Genomic DNA, 26,947 nt, shown 5'->3' with positions numbered 1-26,947 from the left:
TCTGGTTGGACATGCCGGACTGAGTCCGAGGAGTTCGAGGGTCGGATGGATTGTGGACGGAGTTGTGTGTTTGGTTGGTATTGTGAATTGTTGGTTGTTGGTATGGTGTTGTTCATGTACATGGCATATTGCACGCATGATCATGTTTGTAAAGGAAACTGGGTTTTCGTGTACATGCATTCATGTTCATGTGTTTTATGAAAACTGAATTTTCATGCGTTAAAGGATTTTGGGTACGTGTGTATCACGACCCCAAGCTGAGATGGGACATTATCTTAGTGGAGCTTCTCTGGTCACTCGGGAGCAAAATATACTGAGTGAAGTCCCCTGGATTGTCGCTGGGCGACGATAGGATCGGACGAGATGGTCTCGTGTCGACTCTGTGGCCCCTCTGCTGGCAGGGGCTAGAGGATGCTTGGCCATGTACGCGCTGGGCGCGGAACTGGGCATCGCTCATTGCGTAATGGGTGCTTGGCCACGAACGTGCTGGGCGCGGAACTGAGCATCGCTACGAAGCCAGGACGTGCAGATGATCCCTAGGGGAGATCATGGTGCATTGGTTAATGGAATAATGAGTTGTTTTCTGGGAAAATAACGTGTGTTGATTAAAAGGATTTTATGTGATTCATTTTCTGGGAAAATGAGGTTTTTTTTTATTTGTGTCATTTTCTGGGAAAATGACAGAGTATTATTTTTGGGCCAAAATCGGATTTTGGCGTGTGTTGAAAATATCTATTTTCGGGAAAAATAGTATTTTTAGATCTAAGGCATATTTCATCATATGCATGCATGTTGGTCGCATTAATGTATTTTTATCTCGTAGTTGTTTGGTCTATACTTACCTGTGGTACCATTTTGTGGTAACGCAGATTTCGATACAGATGAGGCTGAGGGTGAGCCTGAGGAGTTGGCTCCACCCGAGGAGTGATTGGATCACTTGCATTCTAGTTTGGGACTTGTAAAATATTTATTTCGGATGACTGTATAATTTTTAAACATTTTTACTGATTGTTTAAATTGTATTAACCATTCTGGTACTTAGTTGACTTAATTATCCGCTGCGTTGTTTATTGTACAATGTTGCATATACACGCACTTGGCACTAACGTTGGGATGTGTGACCCTGTTGTCATTATCCCGGCGTCTCGATTCCCGTGTCTCCTTACATGGGGGTCGTGGGCGCCACAGGTGGTATCAGAACAGTTCAGCTCTGGGTAAAACCACATGTCCCGTAGGTGGAGTGCCAGAAAGTTTTAAAGTTGTGATTTGAAATTATTTGGTTTGAAGTATGTTATTTTAATGGTTTTAATTTATTTATTTATGTTTTTATATTTTGTTGGTTTTATTTATTTTATTGTATACTACTTGTTTGTTTGTTTATTTTATATTATTTGTTTTATTTTATGGTAGATTATTTTATTTTATTTATTTATTTTTTAATTATTTTATTGTGCACTACTTCATTTGTTTTATTCATTTTATCCTATGATATTTTATTGTTGGTTTTATTCATTTTGTTGTATATTATTTATTTACGGAATTTTATTTTATTTTGTTTTTTTCGGAGTTGAAAAGCGAGTTAAGAGTTGTGCTATGGCAGGAAGATGGTAAAATTGTGAATGTCATTGTTAGGCTTGAACATTTAGTGTAGTAGGCCTGAACTCTTGGCAACTGGTTTGTTTTAATATCGAGGCTTGAAGGGAATGGCATGATCTGGGTGAACTCTTTGGAGTAGGATCTCAAGTCGCAAATGAGGAGAGAAATAGTTTTAAATTGCTTAAGATAATTGAGGTTTTAGGTTCCGTGGAATTTATGTAGTGAGTTTATGGAGTAGGAGATTGTAAGTTCAACGAATTCGAAGGTTAGATTTATGAGAAGTTCATCTAAGGTTTGGGGCCCTATAATTTTTAGGAAATAAGTTTATTGGATTTAAGGTGGTAGGTTCAACAAGCAATTGATGGATTACTTAGATTAGAAGTTTTCGATCTTGTCGACCTTGATAAGAAATTTGGTAACATTCGGGGTTTTAGAATTTACAAGTTTTATAAGGTGAATATTTTAGATTTAAGGTCATGGATCTTCAAGGTTTTGGGAAATGATTTTTATCTGGTTTAAGGTTTTAAAATTGCAGAGTTGAAGGGTTGAATTATAATAGGATTTGAGTTCTTAGTTTTGCAGACTTGGTATGTTAGCTTGGTCTATTCTATCAATTGATTAGTTGGTAACCATTAAATTGGGATTGATCAGAGTTGAGTTACTGATATGAGAAATTTTAAGAGAGAACTTCTTTGGAGATGGAAGGTAATGATCTAGTTTGTGTATTTTTCGAGGATTGAAAATGTTGATCTAGTTCAGATAATGATTGTTTTTAGCTCGAGGTTAATGACAGGTTGATGATTTAATCCATATCAATTTTAAGGAATAATATATGGTGCGGACGTAGGAAATGATTCTTGTTAATTTCGAGAATATAGGTCTAGTGATGGAAATGGTAGTGATGGATCGTTTGTACGTTTGGAGGATTATTGGTTCTGGCTAAGTGTGCATGAGATCGATGCGTAGTAGTGGTGAGTGTGTATGCATTTCGGAGAGTACAGGGGTCCTTGTCTCATTTTTGGCTTGGAATAAGTGTCTTGGGTAAGTGTTGAAGATGAATAAATACAATAGTATTAAATTCAAGAGATTTTGGTTTGAAAATTTTGGTGAGTCAATCGGAGTGTGTAGTCGAAATGGATTACTCAATGAAATGATGGTTGACAATAATTATTGTGATTATCTATAGGAATTAATTGTGACTTGAGGTTACCTAGGAATTTAAATTTTGAGGTTATACTTTCTTTGGAGATTGAGCATCCAGTTGGTTGAATTAAGGACATTGTTATTTAACTTGAAGAGAGATTAATGGGTCGTCATGTATGGTGTATGATAAGATCTTGGAAGTTGAAGCTTAGGCATCAGCGGTGGATAATATGATCAAGTATGTGAGTTAATATAGCATTAGGATCCTTGGGTGCTTTGCTTTGGCTTTTGGTGGATTGATGATTTGAGCAGTATGGCTTGCCTTGAGGTTTAATAGTGATGTGTTATTGAAGGAGCTAGTCGTGCTAATACTAGCATATAGGAGTAGAAGTAGCTGGGCGAGTTACCAAGAAGGTTTTGTTAATGTTTTGGTGAAGTCATTGATAGTTCGTAGTGAGTTTAGTTACCGCTAGATTATATGTTATTCAGAATATAGGTGATGAGCTTTTGGGTTTAGATTATTGGATAGAAGTTTATAGGTGCTCTTTTTGATTGGTCGGGTTGGAATCGAATATTTTTAAGGTATGTTCCTTATCGTAGATGAGACAAATATATTTTGGGTTGAGGTTGCTTATTTTCAATTTGGGATGCTGAGGTTGGTTTTCTGTCTATGATCATAGATGTATTTTGCAGAATATTGATTTTGATCAAGGCAGCATGAGTTAATTGAGGAATATGAGTGATAACTCCTGGTTTTGGAAAAAAGCATTTTCTACCAAAAGGTGGTAAGACTTTTCTAGTTAGTAGGTATGGAGCCACCTTGTACTCGATGGTGTCTTTCTATGAGGACATAAATTTTATGCATGTGGCGAATTATCAGAATGCGCAGCAGAAGCATGAAATTTATGGTTGTAGTTAGGAATTCGAATTTTGTGCCGATCTTGAAGAATTAGTGGGGACTTGAAATTTTGATAAAATTATTGTAATTGAAGATTAATCACTCGGTTGTGCAAATTTGTTATTGATGGGTAACCTTGGAAGTGGCCATTAGGTTACCAAAGGTAGAATTCAATGAAGGTTTAGTAGGTGTAGCATAGGAGCTGATTGAGGTTAGCATGAATTATTGTATGGAGCTATTGATCATTGGAATTTTCTGGATATTGTATTAAGTTTTTTGTGGAAAATATGATTTTGGTTAGCATAGTCATCTAGGAATACTGGTTGTGATGTGCCGCTGGAGGACTAATATGAGTATGTTGGATATCGCCATTTTTTTTTTTGAGAAATTTGCCACGTGCCGTCAAGTTAAGGCCGAGCTTTAAGGATCTGCTAGTAGACTTCAACCTCTCCCTATTCCTAAGTGGAAGTGGGATCATATTTTTATGGATTTTGTTGTGGCTTTGCTGAGGACTCCTAGTGGAAAGAACTCAGTTTGGGTGACTGTTGATCGGTTGACCAAGAGTGTCCATTTCTTGCCTATCAATAACACCGACTATTTGGGTAAGATGACTTGGTTGTATGTCAAAGAGATAGTGCATTTGCACGGAGTACCCAAGAATATTGTGTCAGATTGGGACCTGCGGTTCACGTCCCATTTTTGGAAGAGTTTACAGGCAGCTTTGGGCACTAAGTTGAAGTTTTGTACTGTATATCATCCTCAGAAAGACGGTCAATCAGAGCGTACTATTCAGACTCTTGAGGTTATGTTGCGGTCTTATGTCATGGAATTTTAAGGGAGTTGGGAGAATCATCTGCCGCTATTTGAGTTTGGTTACAATAACAGTTTTCATTCCTCCATTCAAATGGCCCCGTATGAAGATTTGTATGGGAGGAAGTGTAGATCACCGTTGTGTTGGGATAAAGTTGGCGAAAGTAAATTGATTGGGCCTGAGATAATTCAAGAAATGAAGGATCAAGTTCAATTTATAAAGACTAAAATGGCGGAAGCCCAAAGTCGCCAAAAGAGTTATGCAGATACAAGGAGAAGAGATTTATCATTTGATATAGGTGATTGGGTTTACCTTGAAGTCTCTCCGATGAAGGGGGTTAAGCGCTTTGGCAAGAAGGGAAAGCTTAATCCGAGGTATGTTGGCCCTTTCCAGATTATAGAGAAAGTTGGGCTAGTTGCTTATAGAGTTGCCCTGCTGGATTATTTTAGAGATATTCATGATGTGTTCTATGTGTCGTCTTTGAAGAAGATTTGTAGACAGCTAGAGCCGCATTTTGTCGACCCTGAACGCATTGAACTTCTGCCTAATCTAACTTATGAAATAGCCCCAACGCAGATTGTGGATGAGAAAGATCAAAGGTTAAGGTCTAAGACAATACCTTTGGTGAAGGTGTCATGGGGCTATCCGTTGGCTCAGGATTTCTCTTGGAAGAGAGAAGCTGTCATGAGAGAGCAATATGCGTATTTATTTGATTGACTGGCGGTATGTTTCTGAAATCTACTCTTGGTTGAATCTTTTTCCAGTCTTAGCCTTAATGTTTGACCTTGCTAATTTCGAGAACGAAATTTTTTTTAAGGGGGGAGTATGTAACAACCCGTATTTTAGTGTATTTTTATTGAATGATTATTTTAATAATTCAAAATTTATTCTCTTGTTTTAAAATTATCGGATATTTTAAATTGTTTATTTTATGATCTTTAAATTGTGAAAATTAAATTGTTATGCTTTCTTAATATTTATTTATTATTATACATTTAAATTGTTCTTCTTTTAAATTAATTGATTGTGAGATTTAATTATTTTATTTCCATTGTATCATTACGTTTAATTTATTTTAATGGATTTGCTGTTTTAAAATCATTTTCGTTGGATCATTTTCTGTGACCAAAGATGTGAGGATTGGACCTCATTTCTTTCCCTTCATTTTTTCTTTTTCCTCTTTTCTTTTTCTTTCCTCTTTCTTTTTTCTTCTTTTTCTTTTTCCCTCAGCCCTCTCCCGTGCGCGACTAGCCCTCCCTCTCTTCTCCGTCCGTTTCTCCTCTTCGCCCAGCCCATCGCCGCCGCGGCGCCGTTGCCCTCACCGCCCCTGTCGTTCGCTTCCCCACCGGCCAGCGACCACCTCCCTCCATTCTCAGCTCCTATCACGCCTCTGTTATCCTCCACGAACCGTCCAAAGTTGCGGCCTTCACTTCGTTCGTGCGCCGCCGTCGTGCCACCACTGGCCACCATTTCTTCACCACTTCATCCTTGACCTCCTAGCAACCCAATGGACCCAACCACCATTGGCTTCACCGACCTCTCTAAGCCCTACTCTATCAATTTCGGATCTTAGTTTGTCTCCATCCAAAAGTGGGTTTTTGAGACCTACGGCCACAATGTATTTTACACTGTTACGTTGCTGTGTCGCCACCTTTTGCAGCTCCATGATCCTTCAGAAATTATTATATAGCTCTGTAAGTATTTTTCCAAATAACTATCGTGATTTAAATATATATTTACACTAACTCATATTATTGTAATCTGGTTAGACATGCCGGACTGAGTCCGAGGAGTTCGGGGGTCGGATGGATTGTGGACGGAGTTGTGTGTTTGGTTGGTATTGTGAATTGTTGGTTGTTGGTATGGTGTTGTTTATGTACATGGCATATTGCACGCATGATCATGTTTGTAAAGGAAACTGGGTTTTCATGTACATGCATTCATGTTCATGTATTTTATGGAAACTGGATTTTCATGTGTTAAAGGATTTTTGGTGCGTGTGTATCACGACCCCAAGCCGAGATGGGGTATTATCTTGGTGGAGCTCCTCTGGTCACTCGGGAGTGGAATATACTGGGTGACGTCCCCTGGATTGTCGCTGGGTGATGATGGGATCGGACGAGATGGTCTCGTGTCGACTCCGTGGCCCATCTACTGGCGGGGCTAGAGGATGTTTGGCCACGTACGCGCTGGGCGCGGAACTGGGCATCGCTCGTTGCGTAGTGGGTGCTTGGCCACGAACGCGCTGGGCGCGGAACTGAGCATCGCTACGAAACCAGGACATGCGGATGATCCTTAGGAGAGATCATGGTGCATTGGTTAATGGAATAATGGGCTGTTTTCTGAGAAAATAGCGTATGTTGATTAAAAGGATTTTATGTGATTCATTTCTGGGAAAATGAGATTTTATTGATTTGGGTCATTTTCAGGAAAAATGACGGAGTATTATTTTTGGGCCAAAATGAGATTTTGGCGTGTGTTGAAATTATCTATTTTCGGAGAAAATAGTATTTTTGAATCTAAAGCATATTTCATCATATGCATGCATGTTGGTCGCATTAATGTATTTTTATCTCGTAATTGTTTGGTCTATAGTTACCTGCGGTACCGGTTTGTGGTAACGCAGATTTCGATACAGATGAGGCTGAGGGTGAGCCTGAGAAGTCGGCTCCGCCCGAGGAGTGATTGGATCACTCGCATTCTAGTTTTGGACTTGTAAAATATTTATTTCGGATGACTGGATAATTTTTAAACATTTTTACTGATTGTTTAAATTGTATTAACCATTCTAGTACTTAGTTGACTTAATTATCCGCTGCGTTATTTATTGTATACTGTTACATGTACACACACTTGGCACTAACGTTAGGATATGTGACTCTGTTGTCATTATCCCGACGTCTCGATTCCCGTATCTCCTTACATAGAGGTCGTGGGCGCCACATAAAGTTAGTATAAATAATAAAAATATTATTAGACAAATGAATTAAAAAAAAACTTAAACTTATATAATTTACTTCTATTTTGAGATTGATCCACATATCATCTCAATTTTTATGTGTTTTAACAACGTGGGGGCCAATTGATATGCGAGCTTTGTCTTCATCGCAAGCTGCATGTTCCAAGGAAAAGAAAGGAGCATGATGATGTCATGAGTTGGGGAAAAAAATAACGATGAAAATGTCACATGATATTAATTATACGACTTTTACGTTAACGACATTGATGCGCTCTCGGGCTTTGTCGTCATCGCGAATTCGCCAATACATGTTAAACAAGAGAATTAGTGAATCGGAACCGCACAATTGCATGCATGTTATATATGGGTAATATATGATAGCGCCCTTAACGGTTTGTTTACGTTTATTTACAACGCAGCCATGTGGCTTCTATTCTTTATTTTTATTTTTTTCGACTTCTAGCACTGAGATTCAAAATCACAAAGTCGGCAAAAGTGACCATCTCGTTTCGTTGCCGTTAACGGTAGCTTTTGGGCTCGGAGGAAAGAGTTCGGATGCGTAGGCAAATGGATATTGATCTCAGCTTTGTGATTTTGAATCTCAGTGCTAGAAGTTAGAAGAAAGAACAAATAAATTAGGAAAAATATAGGGGTATTACTTTTCTACTATCTATTTACTATTCTTTTTATATTTTAGTTTTTTAAAATTTTTTATTTTATTTTATGGTTAAGAAAGTGATTATTAGTAAAATTATATATATTTTTAATTTAATCTTAATGATTAAGGATGTTAAAATATACTTCAAAGAAAATGATAAAAAAAACTTCAAATGCATATTAGTAGTAAATGAGTAGTAATAGGATAGTAACCTTATCACTACCTATAAAATAGAAGCCACGTTGGCTGCGTAGTAAATAAAATGTAAACAAACCTTAAGGCTATTATTATCCGTATAAATGCACCTTAATTTCTTGCTAATGAAGATCTAAATTCCTTAGTAAATTTAAATAGAAAATAATGGCGACGATCAAATAACATTTTTCTTTTTGAAAGGAAATATAATTCCATTAATTCAACTCAATCGATACATGGCACCTCAAGCAAAATAGCAGACAAAACTTTAGGGGGACTCTCTTCTATCCACACAGACTCACTATCTAGATACATGCCTAACTTTGCTGCAATATGAGCAGCCTTATTGCCACTTCTCTTGACAAATTCAGCTTCCAATCGGCATGTCCATTTAATAAGTATTGTATATCATTAATCAATTGCCTTGCCAAGAATAGTTATTATTATAACCATTAACACTCTCAACTACTGCCTTAACATGACTCTCGAATTAAGACCACCAGTGTAAACGCATCTCTTGGCACAATTTAATGCTTCTTAGAAGAGCATAGTATTCTACAGAAAATGCAGAACAAATATGACTTCTGGGAGCAGAAACTACAATCAAAACTCACCCCTACTGTTCCTTACCACAATGCCAATACCCATCAACCCCTTTTCAGAATCAAAAGCAGCATCAAAGTTTAACTTGTATTAAGGACCTGAAGGTGGACTCCATCCCATGTCAGCAATCTGTCGACATAGTCTATCTACATTAGTAGTTAAACTTAGACATAATTCATGATAAACTTCAATGTCATTCAATGCTGATCTAACTAAAGCAAGTGGGCTATTAAATTTGTTATTAAAAACAAAGCAATTTCTTTTAGCTCAGATGTTGTGTAGAATAGCAACCACCTGATCTAGCTGCACAACATCCAATCTGCTAAACAAGTCCAACCACAACAATCTAAAGTCTTGATAATTAGAACTCCATTTATTGAGAGGACTATCTCACCCCCCCCCCCCCCCCCCCCCCCCCCCCCCCCCCCCCCCCCCCCCCCCCAATCCATAGAAGTAGGACAATTCCAAAGGACATAGATGATAGTCTCCTCACTTCTCTGACAAACAGGACACAATCCATCCTCCACAATTTGTTTTTTCTTAACAGCAGTTTTGTAGGTAGGATATCAATAAGTGCCTTCCATAAAAATTGTTTAATCTTCCCTAGAACCTGTAAGTGCCATAGTTTCCTCCATAATTCATCAACTATCTCTCCACTCGAATCTTCACCTATAGACTGTTTTGTCATTAAGCAATCTAGGAAATGAGCACTCTTTACAGAGAAGACACCCTTTGTACATTAAAAGAAAATGAACTTCAACTTATAATTAACTAAACATATCATATTGTATTAATTATATTATATGTAGAGAGATCTACATTTTATTTTTCGACTCATTCATAAGCTGGTGGTCGTTACTGAGTGCAAGATGGTTATACGTACTGTAGTTTTCATCTTGTGATTTGTATTGAAAAATAACCAAAAGTTAAAATATTAATGGAATCAAATCACGCATTAAGACTTAATTATTTTCATTTAATTACGGTGTCAAATAACTGCACCGCCCGCCAACATTATAATAAAATTAAAACAGAAACAGTTGGCGTCACTACAAGAGAAATGTTTTTTGGGAGATCAGTGCGTCCCAAAAAGCCCAATTTTCGTCTCAAAAAATTTTTTGAAACTAAAAAAACTCATCTCTAAGTTGTCGTGAAAATTAGCCCATCTCAAAAGATTTTTTGGGATGAAACTTGATTTTTGTCCCAAAGAATACTTTTAGGGACGAAATTGGTTGGAACTAGCTGTAGGCGTTCGAACAAGAATTCTTTTTCTGACTTGAAACATTTTCGTCCCAAAAATTCACAACATAATTAAAAAACACTTCATTAATCACGAAGTAAAATAAAAAAATAAAATCACAGCGAGTGCCCCCAGCGGGAGCTACCAATAGGAAGACTAATATTTTTTTTTAATTTTTTTATTTTGTGATTAAGAAAGTATTTTTTTAATGTTGTGGTATTTTTTTTTTAATTTTTTATAAGTGTTAAAAAAATCTATATAAAAAGGAAAAAAAAAACACATGCTAAAGCCTAGCGGGAGCTCCAGAAGTGGCTCTAGTAAAAAAAAAAAAAAAAAATCTTGCACTGCCTGCATTATAATTAATTAATCATGTGACTGATAATTTGTTGCACCAAACCCTACCATGGCCATATTCTTTTATACCTTGGTTTGGGTCTGTCATGTAATTCATGTATTCGTTATTATAAGCTACATATATAAATATTGTGCCGACAACACAAGAAAAAGGGTTAAAAGTTGTTTTAAGAACTGGATTCCAATCAAACATTTCAACGTGAAAATCGACTATTATGAATATAGTAAGGGTCCCTTTGATAACATAACTGTTCTCATATATATATATATATATATATATATATATATATATATATATATATATATATTTTCTAAAGAACTCAAATACAAATTATTTTCAATTTTAAATCTTTAACTTTTTCAACTAATTATTATAGCTAGCCTAATTATTACAATTTTTTCCAAACTTCTAAACAAAAAAAAAAAAAAAAAAAAAAAAAAAAAACTGCTTTTTCAAATTTCAAAATAAAAATAAGATTAAAAAATTAATTATATTCAAACAATTTTTAAATTTATAATATTTTTCAACTTTTTCTCTCTTTTTTTAAAAATTCAATAACACATTTTATTACTATTCAAATATATATATTTATTTAAAGAAAATGCTAGTTTGACACCTAATTAAATTTGACACTGTCTCATTTTGACATATCTTTTATTTTAATTTTAATTTTTACTCAATGGTTAATGAAATAATTATTAGTGTGTTGTTATTTTTGTTATATTTTAAAAATATTTTAAAATGATAAAAAAATAAGAATAAAAAAATAAAAAAATAATAATTTGAAGTACTAGCGATCAGAGCGGTGTTCATATATATAAAAGATATGATAAGTATTCACCCTATCATATATATAAAAAGATATGATAAGGTAAGGTCAAAGTTTTCAGTAGTTTTTATAATAAAAGAAATCACCTCAATCTAACATCTGATAATCTGTATGTGTATCTGTGTCGCAGTTAATGGAGAATTAGTCGTAACGCGGTTTTGTTGCGGCGAATTGATCTCCTTTGTCCTCATCGCCAACTATTTTATGGAAAAGAAAGGAAAATGATCATGAGTTGGAGCAAAATAAAAGAGTGATGAAAATGACACATAATATTATTACACGAAGTTTACGTTAACGATCGATATTGATGTGCGCTCGGCCTTTGTCGGCGCCAGCAACGATCGCCACTAATATATCTTAAACAAAAGAACTTATATATGGAACCTTAGTTCAAACGAGAAAATCAAAGATGCTGGAACTATGCATGTGCCTTAATTTCCTACAAGTTAATGACTTAATTCTACATGCATTTGTACGTACGTAGTTAATATCTGAATTAGATTGCCGACGACATTTCTTTGTGGCTGCTACTATTTGACAAAAGATTTTGTAATGTGGCTTACAAAATAATAATGAGGAAGATAATTGCTGATAGGCTGAAAATTATTTTGCCCAAGTTATTTCCCCTAATCAAGCTACTTTTCTCCCCGGGCAACATATTACGGATAATATTCTTCTCGATTATGAGGCTGTCCATTCCATTCATAAAATGAGATGGTAAAATAGGTGTCATGCAAGCCTATTAAGCTTGATATGATTAAAGCTTATGATACGATGGAATGAAAGTTTCTTGAAAAAGTGAATGCTTTGATTAGGTTTTCATTGTAGCTGGATTTCATTGATTCTGATCTCATGTCTATCTCCGGTATCTTATCATATACTCCTGAATGGTGTGCCTACATCATGTGTTTTTTCTTGCCAGGATATCCGACATGTTGATATGTTATTTCTGTATTTGTTTGTTTTATGTGCTGAAGGGCTTTCCTATCTCATTCAAAAAGCTGAAAACCAATGGTTGATAAGGGTGTAAGAGTATGTAATGGTGTTCCTAAAATTACTCACTTTTTTTTTTTTTTTTTGCTGATGATAGTTTGTTGTTTGTAGAGCTAATATGGTAGAAAATTCTCCACTACAACACTTAATCAATATTTTTGCAACTGCATCTGGCCAGTAGGTAAATTTGGAGAAAACAGAGTTATGAATTAGCAAAATTGTTGGCATCGAGGAAGAGGTGACTGCTATTAAGGCACTTTGGAATGTATAGTCCATTCAACACCATACTGGGGTTATCATCCTTTTTTGGGCATTTTTGTTATACTATTTTCCAGGATCTAAAATCAAGAGTATAGAACAAATTACAAGGGTGGAAGGAAAAACTTTTATCACAAGCTAGTCGAGAAATTCTCATCAAGTCAGTAGTTCAAGCATTACCTACATAAACTATGAGTTGTTTTCAACTACCAAAGTCTTTTTGCTGGAAATTGGAAAATATGTTTGCTAGATTTTGGTGGGGACAACGTGGGTCTGAGCATGAAGTTCATTAGGTTAGTTGGAATCAAAAGTGTGAATCCAAATTGGATGGTGGGATCATGAGTTTTTGTAATTTAGAGATTTTCATATTGTCCTTGCTTGCTAAACAAGACTAGAGATTACTAAATAATTATGATTCATTGTTGTTTAAGGTTTTTAGAGCTAAGTATTTTCCCAATATAACTTTTCTACAATCACAACTTGGGTATAACCTATCCTATGTGTGTAGAAACATTTTTGCAGTGAAAGATATTCTTCTTTAGGGCTGTATATGGCGTGTTGGGATTGGGAAAAACATTAATGTATGGACAGATCCATGAGTTTTAGCAAGTTTTGAGCCGTTTAGTTCTCAGTCTTCTCAACTATTACCTTTGAATCACACTGTTAATATGTTATTTGACTCGTTTTCCAGAACGTGGAATGAAGCTTTGATTAGAAAATTTTTTTCATTTTATGTGGCTGAGCAGATTCTCCATATTCTTCTCCATTTCTGGATAGTTGATCAACATGTTTGACGCGCAAATAAATTGGATATGTATTCTTTAAAATCTAGATATCATTTTATTATGGAGATGGAACATAGGAATGGTGGTGTAGGAATTTTACACTCACAATGTCATCTAGTTTTGTCGAGGAAGCCATGGCATTTGTCTCTCCCAAACAAAGTGAAAACTTTTGCTTGAGGGCTTGTACCAACCGCTTACGTACAAAGGTTAAAATAAAGGTATAGTGGCGTATGGGATCTGTGCCCATTTTCATTTGAAGAATCAAGATGTAATCCATTCTTTATGTTTATGTTGTAATGTTTCACAAATCTGGGAGGTTTGAAACAAACGTGGTAGTATTTAAAAAGCAAACGTGCTACTTACATGGTTTGCCTGCTATTTGTTAATTGTGTTGTATATGGGCTGGTGTTAGGATAGCCCATATAGAATCAAAGGCCCATACCTAGATTTGCACCAAAAGATGCAGAATCTTCTATTTTGAGAGAGAGAGAGGTGGTTGGGAGAATCAGAGCGTCGTCTTCATCATTAGGGAGCCTGGAGAGGCCACCTTTCAAGAGTGTTGCACTTCAGCACAAAAGCCAGCCTAATTTACAAAGACAATAGGGCCCATGGACCACTTCATAGCTTACTTCATGAATTTGTTTTTTAGTCTACTGTTTACGAATTAGTGGGACTTGTATTGTAGTCGGTATTGGGTTTGAACAATTGGAATACTTTTCCTTTCATTTTTGTTTTGCATTGAGCTAGCCAGGGCCCATGTAAAGGTCCTCATGTTTAAGTAACGAGCAGAAGAAGCTTTGTTTGTTTTTTTATGCAGAAAGTAATAGAAGCCTTTTCTTGATATCATCATCTTCTTCTTCATCTCCTCAATTTCTCGGAGGTTTTCTCACCTCGAATTGGGATATTTCATTTTATTCATTATCTCTCTAGTGGGTGTGTTACAAGTGGTATCCAGAGCCAGAATTTCCTTGGATCGGCTTCATCAATCAATGGAAATAGAAAAAATTATGTCATCCTTACTCAACATCAGAGATCAAGTCGAACAATCACAACACCGTTTAGATGTGATTTTGCAGACATTTAAAAATGTCAAGAACAACCTTAAAGATTTTCATAACAACTTCAATGAAGAGTTCTCAAATCTGGAAAGCCAACTCTATACTCTGCAACAAGAAGAAAAATATATAGTAACGATGGAAGAAAATGAGGTATTCAACCCGGCTCAACTTACTCTTTCTCATGTTGCCATAAATCCCTTTAAAAACAAAAAATGTTTTCCACCATTCTCAAATTATCCCTTCCTCTTAAAATTTGTTGTCCATTTTCTTCATTTCTTTCGGTTGTCCCTGGCAACAAAGACTCATTAATCGTAAGAGGCCTAACCACCATATGGGAGTTCGATCCCGGTGGCGTCAATGAAGCCCAAAAGACATCGAAAGTCACCAATCTCGTAAGGCGGTGGGAGCTGATGAAGACGACGTCGTACAGGGACAAAAATGTAACACCCCGTATTTTAGTGTATTTTCACTTAATGATTATTTTTAATAATTCAAAAATTTATTCTCTTATTTTATAATTATTCGATATTTTAAATGGGTTATTTTATGATCTTTAAATTGTGAAAATTAAATTGTTATGTTTTCTTAATATTTATTTACTGTCGTACATTTAAATTATTCTTCTTTTAATTTAATTGATTGTGGGATTTAATTATTTTATTTTCATTGTATCATTACGTTTAATATAATTTAATTGATTTGCTGTTTTAAAATCATTTTCGTTGGATCATTTTCTGTGACCCAAGATGTGAGGATTGAACCTCATTTCTTTCCCTTCATTTTTTCCTTTTCTCCTTTTTCTTTTCTTTCTTTTCTTTTTCTCACTAGTTTCCCCCCACCCCGCGCGACGCTCTCTCTCTCTCTCTCTCACTCCGTCCTATTTCATCTTCCACCCAGTCCGCCGCCATGACCCGCCGGTGACCGACACCACCCCTCCGTCCACCTCCCCACCGGCCGGCGACCGTTCCCCGTAAATCTCAGCTCCTCCATCGCCGGCGTTCTCCTCCACGCACAGCTTGAAGCCGCGACCTTCTCTTCCTTCGCGCGCCGCCGTCGCGCCACCTCCGGCCACCATCTCTTCACCACTTCATCCCCGACCTCTTGGCAACCCAATGGACCCAACCCCTGCTCCGATCCGTCACCGGTGAAGCACAACCAAGCCCATCTCCGATTTCTACTTTTTGGCATTAAAACCACCCTTTGCGCCGCCACCCACGGCAAACCACCACCACCATTGGCTTCACCGACCTCTTTAGGCCCTACCCTATCAATTTCGGGTCTTAGTTTGTCCTCATTCAAAAGTGAGTTTTTGAGACCCACGGCCACAGTGTATTTTACACCGTTACGTTGCTGAGCCGCCACTTCTTGCAGCTTCGTGATCCTTCGAAAATTATAATATAGCACTGTAAGTATTTTTTCAAAGAACTTTCGTGATTTAAATGTATTTTTACACTAATACATATTACTGTGAACTGGTTGGTTATGCCGGACTGAGTCTGAGGAGTTCGGGGGTCGGATGGATTGCAGACGGAGTTGATTGTATGTTTGGTTTGTGATTGGATTGTGTTGACATTATTGGTTGTTGGATATTGGTGTCGTGTTTTATTCACTGCATTTGCACGCATGTTCATGTTTGTAACTGAAAACTGGGTTTTCGCATGATTGCATACATGTTCATGTGTTTATTTGAAAACTGGATTTTCATATGAGAAATGATTTTTGGGTGTGTTTGAAATGACTGAATTGACTGGTTTGTGAAAAAGGAAAAGGAACTGTAGGGATGGTGGTACGTAGGGATGGTGGTAGAGTCCCGCCTGTGATTCCCGCCTACGGTGCACGCGGTAGGGATGGTGGTTGTGTCCCGCCTATGATTCCTGCCAACGGTGCACGCGGTAGGGATGGTGGTAAGCAGGGACGGAGGTAGAGTCCCGCCTGCGATTCCTGCCTACAGTGTCCGACAATTGGTTTGTTTTGTGTGAATCATTTTCTGGGAAAATGACAGACTATGTTTTTGGGCCAAAATGGAATTTTAGCGTGTGTTGGAAATAATCATTTTTCTGGGAAAAATGGTATTTTATGGCTAAGTGTATTTTGTCATATGAATGCATGTTGGTTGCATTAATATGTTTTTATCCCGAGAGTTATTTGGTTCATACTTACCTGTGGTACCATTTTATGGTATCGCAGATTTTGATGCAGATGAGGATGACGAGCCTTAGCTTGGCTCCGTTGGTGGAGTGATCTGGGAATGCTCCTGTTTATCAAGTTTCTTTTTTATCAATTTATGTGTTGTTTTTGTAATATATTTGGGATGACTGTATAACTCTTTAAAGATAATTTGTTTTGAATATTTGTATTTAAATTTCTGGTACTTAGATGACTTATTTATATTATCCGCTGCGATTTTTATTGTACACTCTTGCATGTTGCACACACTTGAGCACATTTCGTTGGGATGTGTGACCCGTGTTGTCATCATCCTGATGTCACGATTCCCTTATTTTTGTATGTGGGAGTCGGGGCGTCACAAAAAAGATAACGGATTTTTCATAGGGATCGCCGACGACGTAGATTCACGGCCTTCAAGACTTCGTTGCCTCTCTCACTCTCTCTCTCTCCTTTCTCTTGCAATTCGTCTCTGGACATGAAACTTAAATGGGATGGTGGGTGCTGTACGCAAGAGTTGAACAAGTTGACCAGCCACGAGTCGTCGTTGAGCCACCAGTCCTAGTTGGCCGTGAACAGGGAGGGCGAGAGCAAAAAAACTCAGAACATGCGCTTGATGCTCCAGGACTTTACAATTCTTCAATATGGCATTTCTGTTGGATTTACAATTGAGAAGGAATGGCTTGGGAATATTTCTCTGAAGGTAAAGACAATGTATCTGAGGCTTTCAAATGGCCATAGACCAAGAGCCGCTTTAAGCGCTAATTCAAAATCAATTGAAATTCCCCGTTAGTGGTACAATTTGATCGTAGATCTTCCAGTGAAACCCCCTCCTGCATTGCACCCTAAGTCTTTCAAACCAGTCAAACTCGAAGATATGTCTCCCCTATTTCCTGGTGAGTTGATTAAGCAGGAGGTGAACAATGGCAAGTTCATAGACATCCCTGATAAAGTTCTTGATGTGTACAAGCTTTGGCGCCCAACCCCGCTGATCAAAGCCAAGAGGTTGGAGAAACTTCTCAATATGTCTGCCAGAACTTACTACAAGTATGAAGGTGTCAACCATGATGGATCACACAAACCCAACACTGCAGTTCCACAAGTTTGGTATAATGCTCAGCAAGTCATCAAGAATGTCATGACAGAAACAAGCGCTGGTCAATGGGGATGTTCATTGGCCTTTGCGTGCAGCTTGTTTGGTCTTGGCTGCGAGGTGTGGCAAGTCCGTGCTTCTTATGATTAGAAACCATATAAAAAATTGATGATGAAAATGAAGGCATTGACAATGATGAGAGCAACTTACGTGGTGCTTGATGAGCGAATCAGAATGCTTGATGCAAAAGGAATTAAAAACTTGGGTGCAGGCCGTAAATTGTTTGATGAAATGCTTGAAGAGACCCTTGCAGATGCCGCAGAGCACAAATTTCAGTTAGATGAAGATGCAGTTATTGGTGAAGACGACTCTCACACTAACGCCCACTTCTATGTTGACAATCTGTGAGGTAAGAAGTCTTTCGCTCCTCTTGTGCTTGATATACTGCTGTTGAGAGGTGTTTTAGAGCCCTTTGATAGAGGAAGGGAGCATATCTCTGACTTGAGGCCATATTTCCAAGTTGCGGCACAAAATTGTTGGGTCAAAAATTGGGATGCAACTACTGGGGAGGTGAGAAATAAGCTTAGGAATCTCATGTGTGACTTGGGAACTTCCTTTATCAAAGCTGGCCAGGTTGTTTTCAACATTATAGAAGAGGATATGCACCAACCACTTGAAACTATGTCTTTAAAGCATAATAACATGGCTTGGGCTGAGCTAATTTTCCCTCTTTTGTGTGAGCTTGATATAAGATCTTACCATAAGCTTTCAGATGCTGCAATTCATTCAGTTGCAAATTCAAGCCCTCAGTTGGATTATGTAGACAAGTCCAAGTGCTCATACGTTAGTGATGAAACTCTACTTGAGATAACCCTCAGTTGCACTAATTTCCATTTTGTTAATGCTTCATACTACCCGAATATTCACTCGGGACTGTAAGAGTGCCAATATTGATTGTTCATGAGCTTCATTGCTGGGAGGGTATCACTTCAACTTCAATGGCAGCAATATCTCATAGTTACATGTTGGAAATCAGTGGGATTTCTCCTCGCATAAAGACTTACAATTCACTGATATTGGCTTATGCTAGAGTTGGGTTGATAGAGGAATCCATGGATCTCAAAACCCAAATGAGGGATAAGGGGGTTAAGCCTGATGTATGTATTTACACCACAATTTTGTCGAGGTTTGATGAAGCTAGCAGGGATGAGTCTGCAAAAGAGGTTTTTGTACAAATTTCCTTCCAATATGTTGTTTCCTCCAACATTATTTGTTTGGGCCTTGTAGTAAATGGTGTAAAAGATGGAAATTTTTATTGAATCACTGATGATGAGCTAGAAGTTAATAATTTTCAGTGGCAAAGGAGGAGTGGCAGCCAAATTGCACCTTATGTACAAGGTGCTTTGAAGGGGGGTTTGTTACACTTCAGAACAAAAGCCAGCCCAATTTACAAAGACAATAGGGCCCATGGGCCACTTCATAGCTTACTTCATGAATTTAGTTTTTTAGTCTACTGTTTACAAATTAGTGGGACTTGTATTGTAGTCGGTATTGGGTTCGAGCTATTGGAATAATTTTCCTTTCATTTTTGTTTTTCATTGAGCTAGCCAGGGCCCATGTAAAGGTCCTCATGTTTAAGTAATGAGCAGAAGCTCTGTTTGTTTTTTATGCAGAAAGTAATAGAAGCCTTTTCTTGATATCATCATCTTCTTCTTATTCTCCTCAATTTCTTGGAGGTTTTCTCACCCTCGAAGTGGGATATTTCATTTTATTCGTTATCTCTCTAGTGGGTGTGTTACAAAGAGTTATATTACTATCTAACTCGATGTTGAATTTGTATATTCTATGGTTGGCTGATGAGAAAATGAAATAAAGAAAATTCAGCAGAAAGTACAAAAATCCCATTTTGGACCGAAACATCCATTTTGGCCGAAATACCATAATCCGGTTGGAATGTCTCGAAACCAGCCCGAACTCAATCCAGAACAAAATGCCCCATGTACATGTGCCAGTTACTGTTCTGGTACGTAAAATTTTGACCAGAATGAAACGATTTTTAAACCATGACTGGAATTAACCCACCCAAACACTATGGTGCAACATTCAATACAAATTCTGCTACACTTGAAGGCTATACATGTTGATAATTCTAGCAACTCAGGAACAAGAAAAAATTAGACATAGAGATGGAAAACTCCTTCACAGGACGTCATAAAGAGAAATTGGGATACAACAGTTGATATAATTCATTGCAAATTGGTATAGGATCAACGCATGTGATTGGGAGGGAAGAGTATTGGCCACAATGACAATGAATCAGAATTTCTTTCCTGAACCCTTACTAGCAGAACCTTTTGGTGCTCTTCAAGCAATAATATTTGGAGCTGATCAGCTGGGTCTAAGGAATATCATACTCGAGTGAGATTCTTTTCAAGTGATCCAAACCATTCCAAAAGCTGAGGATTCTTGGACTAGCATAGGAATACTTATCAATGATATCAAGCATAAACTTCTAAGTTTTGATCATGTGATCATTGGTTAGTCCATCATATTAGAAGAGAGGCTATATATTGAAGTAGCTCATGTTTTGACAAAGGAAAACGATATGACTCCCAAATATGCCTACTTATATATTTTTATTTTTTATTTTGAATGGTTAGGAAGTAATTTCATAGATTATTACTAATTATTATATGCATGTATAATTAATTAGTAATTATTAATTAATCCATAGACATCAAACATGCATATATATATATATTTATATATATGGTTGCATGTATATATAGAAGATTAGCTTGTTTTTATTCGTGAATATATATATATATAGCTAGTCATGCATGGAGACAGACATGAATATTTTGGGATAGAAAATATTATAGAAAATTATATATTGCGGTAAAAAGCCTTATTTGTTGTAAAACTTATTTATGGATCGTGCGTGCATGATAGCCACAAAATCATGAGGCAGTCGTTACTATTTACGGTCGTGACTAGTTACGAACCGTCTATTACGTACGGTTCGGACAAACATTTATTTCAATTCGATTTAAACGTCGTGAGAAGGGACACTGGACTCAAGAGTCAAGACCGACACCCAATTCATATCAAGTCACCAATAATTGAAAAGGATTTAAAAAATTAGAAATTAATATTATATATATATATATAATTTAAAAAGTAATGTTGTAAAATTAAAATATTCAAATCGAGAAGAATATTTTAACATTTTGACGAGGTTATTATATTGTCTTATCAGTTGCTGTAATTAAAAGAATTACAAAATAGTTATTAGTGAAACAATATTCATATTTTACACTGATTAATGTAACATACTAATTAATATTGTACGCCAGTAATGTATTTGATATATCAAGATCGTTTAAAAATTGATTTTAAAATGTTAAAGAAATTTTATAATAAATTAATTAAATATTTCGCAAGACAGCCACGTTTAATTGGTTTAATTGATAGTAATTAATTCACACCTTAACTTGAAATGCCCTTTTATTAATGGAATCAAATTATTAATTTACACACAAATTAAAATTTCTACATGATCTACAAATCATGTCCCATATTGCCTTTATTGCATGAATTGATTCCATAGGCAAATCATGTCCCATGCTTGAAGCACACATTTTTCTTGAAATACTAAGAACAAATTGGCAAATTATTTGGGAGTATTGGGAGGACGCTTGTATCGTTTGTGGGTCCATTCTTCACAATGAAAACAGTGGCCATACCCCAAGAAGAATGTCGTTCCAAATGACAGTGCATAAACCAAACCCCTGTTCATGAAAAGCATCGATCCTCATATTATATCATGTCATAATTAATTAATGGCTATTATATATACACTTGTATTTGTATCTAAAATGTCAAGGAAATAATTAATTCATTGCATCGACAATCAAAATCAAAATAAAAAATAAAAAAAGTAAGAGATCTAAATTAGCTAGAGATTAGGTTGACGTACCCGGATTATTGGCAATGAATCTAATTGTAGCCCATCCATTCTTAGGAACGCCAATGGTGTTAACTTCCGGTGGATCCTCTAAATTGTATGTTTTGGGGGAAGTGGTCTCGTTGAAATTTCCATAGCCCGTCCCTACCAAATAGAAACTAAAACCATGGAGATGCATCGGATGATTCTCTGCAGTCCCAACATTTGTCCCTTGGAACACTATTTCCACTGCCGCCCCATAATCTATTATCGTAACATTTGTCCCTTGGCTCGGATATAATGTGTTGTTTCCCACGTCTCCCGTGTAGTTAAAAACATAGAGTGGCTTATTGGGGAAATCATTGCTGAACACGTCCGACAAGTTCCTATAATATGCAAGCATAAACTTATGTTTTAAATGTTGGGTCGTTCTATTTGGGTAATGCTATATATAGATATTTACAAGTTCTACTCTATAAGCTTTTATAAACTGCTAAGTCACATGTCAAAAGTTCAAATTAAAATTCTTAAAACTCAATTATTTTAGGGTACTTGATATAGTACTATAAATCACAAAAGCCTTGAGTTAATTTATAAGATTTTCTTATCCCAAACAATATATATACAACCAAATAAAATAAAATAAAAAGACATGGTGCAGGCGATGTTACTTGTAATACGCTTGCAGTATGTCAGTCGTTGGTGTCAGGAAACTGATGTTGTTTAAGCTTGCAGATACCCTATTACCATCTGGACCCCCACATGATTGATTAGGGCAAAATATCTGATTTACAGAAACTGTAACGAAAATTTTCCTATCAATCTCTGTCGGGACATTGATGGGGTGCTCACTACTCGCCAAGGCCTTTATGCGAGTTGTGAAGCTGTCTGCAGCACCTTTGTCAGTGGTATTAGGAAGGGAAGGATAGGGAGGAGAGGATGGAGGAGTATAATTTCCCCCATACTGGAGAACTGCCGAAGTGTTGGAATTGTCGTATGGAACACTAGCATCAAAGAAAGGAGTTGCAGCTATGTAATAGTAGCTGGGATCTTGGTCTGCTTTGAGCAAGATGTCCATTGTTTGTCCTGGGGTTATCATGATGTAATCTGTGGTTATGGGCTTTATGTATGCGGCATCTTGGGCAACAACGGTGAGGTTGTGTTTTGCTATTCCAAAGAACATTTCTTCATTCATCCCGGCATGAACAATACGAAGAAGATATGTCTCTCCATATTGGACTGGGAGACGATATGTTGTTTCTGTGTAAGGTGAAATATGACATATATTAGACGCTAAATTAATGATTGAAATCTTCTCAAGTTCAAATTTGCCAATAAAGAAAAAGCATGCAGCAGTTGGACAGTTTTGGCTCGTAAAATTCATACCATTAGAGCAATTATTTGGAAATCCTGGCTGGCCATTAATAGCGTAGGCATCTGATATGTCTGGATTGGCACCTGTTTCTAGAGCACTATCAATTAGTTCCTTGACATCTCCATTGAACCATTCGCCTGCAGTACAATAACAAGCTGGAATTAGATGAATTAGTTAGATGCTTATAAACTTGGAATTTTTGCAATGGGATATTGATCATGTGGGAGAAATTCTTATCTGTATGAGTATATATTAAATGTTCATTAACTAGTAATTAATTAATTAACTTGTACCAAGTATAAGCACTTGTTCTGCATAGGGCTTGGGAAATGGATAAGTGGTTCCTTTTTCAGGTAAGATGACAATGGCACCGTGGATTGTTGCCCGAGACCAATCACTGTGGGCATGCCACCAAAGAGTTCCTTCTTCGTCTGAAAATATAACCTCATATGTGAAGTTTTTTCCTGGTTGAATAGGGCATTGTGTAATGTTTTCAGGACCATCCGACCATGGATTCCTTGGTTGCTTCACTCCGTGCCTACATATAAAAAGACAAACTTTTTTATCTTTTCGACAAAGACTAATGAATCACTGATTGATCTGTGTATAGTGAATGAAGTTTCCTAATTAAGGAGAGGCAAATTAGTCAAAAAAGAAAAAGTAGTAATTACGGGCATCATCCTGCAAGCATGTCCCAATAATTGACCACCATTAAACCGAAGTTTCTCACCTGCTTTGTTTTCAACCCACAAAAGGTGTAGATCAGGCGCGTAGTTGGATGAATATATTTATTTTTATACTCCAAATTTAGTAAGTCTACAGCGAGCCAGGCGCTGGAGAAAATGCTTTGAGGGAAAAAGTAGTTTTGTATTCCTTCGCTCTGGCCCCAATTGACGTTTCACAATCTTCCAACAGAGAAAGATAGGGAGAGAGAGAGAGAGAGATTACCAGTGAATAGTGACCCCATAATTTCCGTCGTTGTGAACATTTACGAATGCCGTATCCCCTTTGCGAACATGAATGGTCGGGCCAGGCCATTGGCCATTTACAGTGAACATGCTCTTTGTTGTACACATCCTTGTAAAGTTCGTCTCCTTCAGCTGCATGCAACCACAAAACACACGCACAAACACGCAGTTTGTTCATCCGGCTCTCTTCCATATGAACATGTTACATTTCTGGAGGAGAATACTCTACCAAGGTAGTGAAAACAGAGATCACAACTTACTGTACCTACATGCATACATATTTTTGTCGAAATTTAGTTAGGTTTGATATTGAACTGATGCATTTTCTATATTAATTCATGAGTTAAAGCTAGCCGTACGTGACAATAAGGTCGTGATCCATCGACGCCTGAATTACAAGCATGAGATTAATATAGCAGAAACTTACAATAAAGCTGTAGCGGTGGACCTTTTTGGCCGTACAAAGCAGCAGCCCATGATCCAAAAGCAAAAACCCTAAAACCCCAAAGAGCAAGCGGCCTATCTTGTTTAGTTCCATATCTGCAACTGATCCCCTCACCAGACACTAGGAAATACACTCTATAATTCAGTACTCGATCCCTTAAAGTATTCTCTGACTTTCAGCAGGCATTTCAGATCTATTTATATAGAAACAAAAATTTGATGCGTAGTCATTTTTACGTACTCTTTGTACACTTTATTAATGTGATTAGTTACGTTACTTTTTTTTAATATAAAATAACTATTTTGATCAATCACATGAATGAAGTGCACAATAAATACCTAAAAGTCTTTTACTATATGTAACAAAACTCATATCTCATTAACAATAAAACATAAATGTGCAGGTACTTGTGAAAAACTATATATCTAAGGCCGGTGCATTGTCATGTTTGGAAAATTGAATACAGAACGATCTTTGATGATCTCCCGTATAATGAATTGATCAATCCACCTTTGAAAGTACAAACAAGAAAAAAAGAACACACTACGAAGGAAGCTACCTACCCTTCAAAAGTCGTTTATCTATTTGTCCATATGACTTCTTGTGTTAGATAGCTACTGTTTTTCAGCTTCCATCTCCGCTGACTCAGCTCATGTTTGGAAACAAAGAGTTTTTCAAAAGAGCCGCCTGAATAGCACCGCACTTTTACTTTTTACCCTTTTTTTTTTTTTAATATATTTAAATATTTTTAAAAAATAAAAAAAAATATATTAATATATTTAAAATCATTTTTTTAATAAAAAAATATTAAAAAAAAATTTCCTGCAACGACAGTACATAGAGCGGTACATTTTGGAAGCGTACCAGCTTTTCTCTTTTCAAAAACTTTGAATATCAATCCAAATTACACTGGAAGATCTTTCCATCATCAAAATATCTTATCTTGATTTTCGTAATAAACGAAAACCAAAACAATAGCTTTTCAAAAGATACATAAAACGAATAGTTATATATATAAATATATATATATATATATATATATATACTAGTAAAGGCAATTGCACGTGTGTCTAATTGAAAATATATGAAAAATTGATTACTTGTCAATCCACAATAAACAATAAAATAATAATTTAGATTTATACAATTTCTTAATTTTAAATATTAATGGATAGAGTTTTATCTATATTTTAAGATTTTATTTTTTATAATAAAAATTATCATATTTGTTATGTGCAAAATATTGATAACTATAATATATAAATCTTAACTACAAATGGAGTACAAATTTATATTTATGTTTTTAGAATTTTTTTTTTCTTGTTTACAATACATATTATAACATGATCTACATAATATTTATAATTATAATATAACGACTTATAAGAACCAAGTTACAATTATGAAATGTATGCATGCGACTGACTTTATGCTGAAAACGGTGCCTAGTGGAGAATGGTAGTAGAAACTACCAAAATGAGATTTCAAAAAATCTCAACAAATAAACAAACAACATTTTTATTATAATCTTAACAGGGGGATTTTTCATAAAAATAACATTTTTCATTTTATTTTTAAACTACTTTTTTTTCTTTTTCTTTTATCTTTCAATCCAGCCCGTTCATGTTTTTTATTTTTTTTTTTATAACAACGTGAATTTTATTTTTTTGACATTTTAAATTCTTAATACAATTTTATGTCATGTATCTAAATAAAATATTTGCTAGTAGCTAGCTTTACAAACACATAACAATGAGTTTTTATATCATATGAAGCCCAAAACAAAGAGGATAAAGCGGCCCAATATATCTAAGCCCGAAATCATTCATGAAGCCCAACCCATCGACCAGCCCAAACCACAAAACAACACTGTTTTGAGGAAAACTCATCCAGCCTGAGCAACCCATCCCAAACCAATACGTCACCGTTTTAAGAGAAAAAACCCATAACTCAATGCCAGCCCGTATAAATTCATTTTCCTCCCGTCGCCTCTTCCAAATTCTTCTTCTCATCTCTCTACCTCCCTCTTTCTTCTTCCCGTCTCTCTTTTTTTTTTCTCAACTTTCTTCCTCTCTTTCTCTCACTTCTTCCAGATTTTTCTTCCCGTCTCTCTCTTTCCCTCTTCTTTTTCTCACTTTTCTTCTTCTCTTTCTCTCGTCTCTTCATATCTAAAGCACTAATTTATCTCCAACTCTGCATATTTTTCGCAACGATGACCCTCTCTCGTTAGGGTTTTACATGGTTCCTCACATTTCGGTTGCAGGGCCATGTTTTTTTTTTTCGAATACTTACAGATCTGGAGATCTGTAAAAAACCGCTAACTCTGCCTTTCTTTGTATTTTCTGATCTTTCACAAGGTTCTTTTTCGCGACCCTACGAATTTGAACCTCCATATTTAATTTTTTTTTCGCTTGTTGTATGTTAGTTTGTTCTTCCTGATCTGTGTTGTTTCTCTCTCTGTGGTTGTTTCTTTATTTCGCATAAATAATTTTCTGTCAACCCACACAGATATAAGTTTCTATTTGAAAGGTTTCATTTTTTTGTTTTGTTTTTGACTTATGTTTTTGTGTTCT

At 36.3% G+C, this 26,947-nt stretch overlaps 1 protein-coding gene and 1 pseudogene across 1 annotated transcript; one reads left to right on the top strand and one right to left on the bottom strand.

The window, feature by feature from the left end:
* Positions 1–17,154: 17,154 nt before the first annotated feature.
* On the top strand, positions 17,155–17,812 carry LOC121243079 (annotated as a pseudogene).
* A 3,323-nt stretch (positions 17,813–21,135) lies between these two features.
* Positions 21,136–24,576, bottom strand: LOC121243062 (putative laccase-9). Its single transcript, XM_041141123.1, has 7 exons — positions 24,357–24,576; positions 23,910–24,061; positions 23,255–23,499; positions 22,973–23,098; positions 22,258–22,846; positions 21,620–21,972; positions 21,136–21,431 (listed from the first exon to the last, which is right to left on the bottom strand). Exons 1-7 carry the CDS (start codon positions 24,465–24,467, stop codon positions 21,295–21,297), a joined length of 1,713 nt encoding a protein of 570 aa, XP_040997057.1. The 5' UTR covers positions 24,468–24,576; the 3' UTR covers positions 21,136–21,294.
* Positions 24,577–26,947: the final 2,371 nt, after the last annotated feature.

The sequence above is a fragment of the Juglans microcarpa x Juglans regia genome, chromosome 8D (assembly GCF_004785595.1).
Source record: "Juglans microcarpa x Juglans regia isolate MS1-56 chromosome 8D, Jm3101_v1.0, whole genome shotgun sequence".
Lineage (NCBI taxonomy): Eukaryota > Viridiplantae > Streptophyta > Magnoliopsida > Fagales > Juglandaceae > Juglans > Juglans microcarpa x Juglans regia.
Note: the sequence above shows the minus strand (reverse complement) of the source record. Positions and strands in the feature narration are given on the sequence as shown.

Coding starts and splice junctions, on each gene's coding strand:
- LOC121243062 (XM_041141123.1), bottom strand. CDS start 24,467: ATGGAACTAAACAAGATAGGCCGCTTGCTCTTTGGGGTTTTAGGGTTT. Junction 23,500..23,909: donor TATGGGGTCACTATTCACTG/GTAATCTCTCTC, acceptor TTTTATATGTAG/GCACGGAGTGAAGCAACCAA. Junction 21,973..22,257: donor ATACTGCAAGCGTATTACAA/GTAACATCGCCT, acceptor TGCATATTATAG/GAACTTGTCGGACGTGTTCA.